Source organism: Corapipo altera, unplaced genomic scaffold (assembly GCF_003945725.1).
Source record: "Corapipo altera isolate COAL_440 unplaced genomic scaffold, ASM394572v1 80391, whole genome shotgun sequence".
In the NCBI taxonomy this organism is placed as follows: Eukaryota; Metazoa; Chordata; class Aves; order Passeriformes; family Pipridae; genus Corapipo; species Corapipo altera.
Genome location: NW_020887450.1, coordinates 93 through 4,094, shown reverse-complemented (window position 1 = coordinate 4,094; position 4,002 = coordinate 93). Strand labels below are relative to the sequence as shown.

The 4,002-nt window shown below is 58.8% G+C and overlaps 1 protein-coding gene across 2 annotated transcripts; it reads right to left on the bottom strand.

Moving 5' to 3' along the window:
• Window positions 1-719: 719 nt before the first annotated feature.
• On the bottom strand, window positions 720-1,866 carry LOC113941623 (thyroid hormone-inducible hepatic protein-like). 2 transcript variants are annotated; one of them, XM_027632770.1, is made up of 2 exons: window positions 1,370-1,866; window positions 720-935 (listed from the first exon to the last, which is right to left on the bottom strand). In XM_027632770.1, exon 1 carries the CDS (start codon window positions 1,787-1,789, stop codon window positions 1,388-1,390), a length of 402 nt encoding a protein of 133 aa, XP_027488571.1. In that variant the 5' UTR covers window positions 1,790-1,866; the 3' UTR covers window positions 720-935; window positions 1,370-1,387. The 2 variants fall into 2 exon arrangements, with proteins under 2 accessions (XP_027488571.1, XP_027488572.1); XM_027632771.1 differs by lacking the exon at window positions 720-935 and adding an exon at window positions 1,031-1,086.
• Between the last annotated feature and the right edge of the window lie 2,136 nt (window positions 1,867-4,002).

Sequence of the window (4,002 nt, the reverse complement as noted above, 5' to 3'; positions counted from 1 at the left end):
CCCAAGCCCCTTGAAACTGTCCTTGTCCTCTCTTGAATCTGACCAGGACCCTTTCAGACGTGAGGCAGCTCTGGATCTGGGCCCCAGCTGCCCCCTCCAGAGTCCCTGGGCCCCAGAGTTGCTCACTCAACCCCAGGTGGCTGGACACCCTTTCCCTGCTGCCCATGCTCGGGCAGGACAAGCCAAAGTCAATGTGATCTCAGCAGCTGGGAGAAATGGCCTGATCAGGCAAGAGGAGATGAGAATCTCCAATGTATCCCAAAGTTCTGCCGGTTGCTTTCCAGAGGTGCTTTGAGCTACAACTCTGCTGCCCCTCAGTGTCGCATGACTGGGCTGAGCGTTGGACAGATTCACGCTCTCTTGTGCACAGAAATCAGGCACCGGGTGCTTTTACTGGTGTTGCTGTCAACACAAGGAAGAAATTTTTCAGCCTGAAGTTGTTGAGACAAAGGAACAGGTCGCCCAGGCAGGTCGCATGTGCCCTGTGGTTGCACAGTGCTCTGAGATACCTGGTCTAGTGCAGGATGGCCCAGCACACAGCAGGCCATTGCACCAGACGATCTGTGAAGAAACCATCCCATGACTTTGTGATTCTTTGTCCCTTCAAATTCCCCATCATTGCCCTGGAAAGTCCCCTCCCCACAGAGCCACTGTCTCCCTGCCCCACGCTGGGGCACTCCATGAGAGCCCCAGCCAGTTGAAAGCACCACACAGACAAATGGCTTCACAGGGCTTCTTTTATTAACAAAGACTGGGGGAAATACCCTTGGAGTCCAGGTACCAGCTGGAAAAGGGCTCGGCAGTTGCAAGGAACTGTTGGAGGTTGGGGCCGTGGCACAACACCTCCACCTTCGTCCTGCTCTTTGAAAATAAAGAGGAGGTCACGAGTCTGCAGCTCTCCCAATGGAGTTCCCAGCACAGCCAGATGCTTCTTCCTATGAGGATAAGGCAGCATCTGGTTCTCCAGTGTCAATGCCAGCCCTGGGAGATCAGCTGCCACGGTGCGAGGAGGGCGAGTGGGAGCGGGGAGGAGCCTGCGATGTTCAGCGATGGGACGTCTTCTGCTTTGTGACACCAGCATCTCTCCTGCAAAGGCAGCTGTCCTTAAGTCCAAGGGTCATCCCCGGCAGACACATAGTCCACCAACCCTGGGTCCACAGACCCCGAAGCCCTGGAGTCTCTGCCTGGAGGGATGGGATGTGCCCACTTCTGCAGCATGGAGATGGGTACCTGCCCCCATTCGAGGGGACAGCTCCCCTTTCAAGGCCCTTCCCAGGAGCTTCCCACCCCTTTGCAGTGTTGGGGACCTCTCCAGGGACACCACCCCTTGCCTTGCTGCCCCTGAGCTCTGTGTGCCCTCAGCTCTTACCTGGTGTCCAGGACAGGATCACCAGCTGGGCTGCCCCTCGCTGAGGTTGATCTGCTCCAGGATCTGGCTGTACCTCCGGGTGAGGGCGTTGGTGTCCCTGGTGAGGTGGGTGAGGACCTGCTGCAAGCCCGTCAGGTGGTGGGAAAGGCGCCTCTCCAGCTGGGCATCCACAGCCTCGTTGCCGTCCGAGGATGTGTCCGTGTCGCTGTCGGCACCGGTCGGGCTCTGGTCGTTGACGGAGGCCAGGCCTTTCTCCACCATGGGCTTGATGGCCTTGAGCAACTGGTAGCGCTCATAGAGGTCTGTGTGGCTGCCTGCGGCCGGGGCCGCCCCCTCCTCTTGCGGGAAGACCCCTCGGAGCAAGCTGGGGAACATCACCTCCTGCTCCATCTTCTGGGTGGCTGAGAAGTACTGCTCCATGGCCCCTCTCCTACAGCTCTGGCAGCGCTGCTCTGGGCTCTTCTCAGGGTGCCTCCTGCTCCCCGTCCCCGATGGGGGCTTTTTATGCAGTGCCGAGGCACATCCCTCCTCTGCTGTCCCCTCCTGCCTTGGCTGGGCTGCATGGCCGTGGGACTGGGCTTGGCTGCAGCCCAGCTGGAGCTCGGCCACACAGTGTCCCAGGCTCTGTGCAATCTCTCCTGGCCCAGCCTCCCCGTGGCCTTCACTCGAGCTGGCCGGAGGTCCTGCTGCATCCCCATGCCAGGAGCAGGGGAGCGGCAAGGAGCAAAGGCGCCTGGGGTCTTTCCCTCTGTCCCACTCCTACCCCTCTACATGTTCAGTTGTGGGGCCCCGTGAGAGTGGGTCCAGCTCCTGCCCCCCGGGGCTGACAGTCTGCAAACAGTTGTGCTGCCAGGGGGTCCTCACCTCCTCCTCTTCTTGCTGCCATGCGCTTGGGACGTGAACGCTCCAGGGACATTGAGCAACCCCTGTCTGTTACTGCCAACCTGGACACGCCAGGAGACACTTATGTAATACCTCACTGGGGGTGCAGGGGTGCACTGCTGCATGGAATCCTACATCGGGTCATGGGGACATGCAATGGGGACAGAGATGGGACCAAACGCCGCCACGGAGAACTCCTGCAGTCATGGAACGGAGCCATCACTGCCCACAGCGGAGCACGGATAGTGCCACCATCGCCCCTGTTACCCCCATCCTGGATCGGAGGCCATGGCTGGTCAGTGGCCAGAACTGCCTATCTCTGTGTATCTTGCAGGATGTGGCAACTGGAGGAAATTGTTCTATTTTGGGAAAGGCCGGGGGGTCCTTCACCCCTTTTGCAACCCTCAGTGGTGGCAGCTCTCCAACTGACCCCTCATATCCCAACCAGGTGCCCATTCTGCCACCTGCCCTCTCCCCCTTAGACCTGAACCCGCTGCTCCTCTTGTCCCTTTCTGGGTGCCCCTGGCATCTCTGGCTGTCCTGCTGTGGAGCCCAGTGTGGTACTGACATGTGCATACACAGCCAGTCCCATGCTCTTGGGATGTCTGGCCACCATGGAGTTTCCTGGAGGTGAAGGGACATCACAGTGTCCCCCCAGCATGGGCGTGAGGAGGCTACCTCTGCCCTGGGGTTGGAGCTTCACCGTGGATGTCACCCCAGTCAGCAACTCGGCCCCACGCAGCCACTTGCTCACCCCCCACCAGTGGGATCAGGGAGAGAATTGGAAGGGTAAAAATGAGAAGACTCATGGGTTGAGATAAAGACAGTTTAATAGGGGAAGTAAAAGCTGTGCACACAAAGAAAGCAAACCAAGGAATTAATGCACTGCTTCTCATGGGCAGGCAGGTGTTCAGCCACCTCCAGGATAGCAGAGCTCTATCACATGTAATGGGGACCTGGGAAGACAAAAGCCATCATTCCAAATGTCTCCCTTTTCCTTCTTTCCCCAGCTCCATGTGCCGAGCATGATGCTATATGGTCTGGGAAATCCCTTGGGTCAACCCACGGCAGAGCTTCTTGGAAGTGCAGAGGCATCCCAGGGCTCTGGGGACAGAGGGACTCAAGTTGCTCCCCAGCTCCCCATCCTTGGGACATAAATAATTACCAAATCCTCTCTGTGCCTCTGGGGACCCCATCAGCCAAAAATGGTCCCCCACATCCTGCTGTGAGAGACGGGGGGGAGCTGCCACTGCCAGCAGTGATGACAGGAGCAGGAGGAGGTGGACTGTGGCTGGAGCATGGCACAGCCACCATGATGGTGCAACATTGCTGGGTCTGGGCTGAGCTGAACTGGGGTGCCCAGCCCCAGGTTGGAGCCCAGAGAAGGCTGCTCGGGGCCATCAGGGCCCCTGGGAGATGCAATGAGATTCTCAGCTCTCTGGTGCCACAGGCTCCACGTTTGGGCAAGCCTATCCCTGACCTGCTGCTGTCCTGGGGAGTCCATCCCCAGAAACAGATCGGAGGTGGACTGTGCCACCACACATGTGTCCCCAAGTGTCCCTGTGTCATCCCTGGCACTTCCTGCTGTCATATTCCCCTGTGGCACTAGGGGAACCATGGTGCCACAGCTTCAGGGTGCTGAGCACAAACTTGCCCTGGGCTATCTCTGGCCCAGCTGCCCATGGAGAGATGGAGATGCTGGGTCAAAGATGTCCCATGGACTGAGGGCATGGCTGGGAAGGCACCTCATG

Coding starts and splice junctions, on each gene's coding strand:
- LOC113941623 (XM_027632770.1), bottom strand. CDS start 1,789: ATGGAGCAGTACTTCTCAGCCACCCAGAAGATGGAGCAGGAGGTGATG.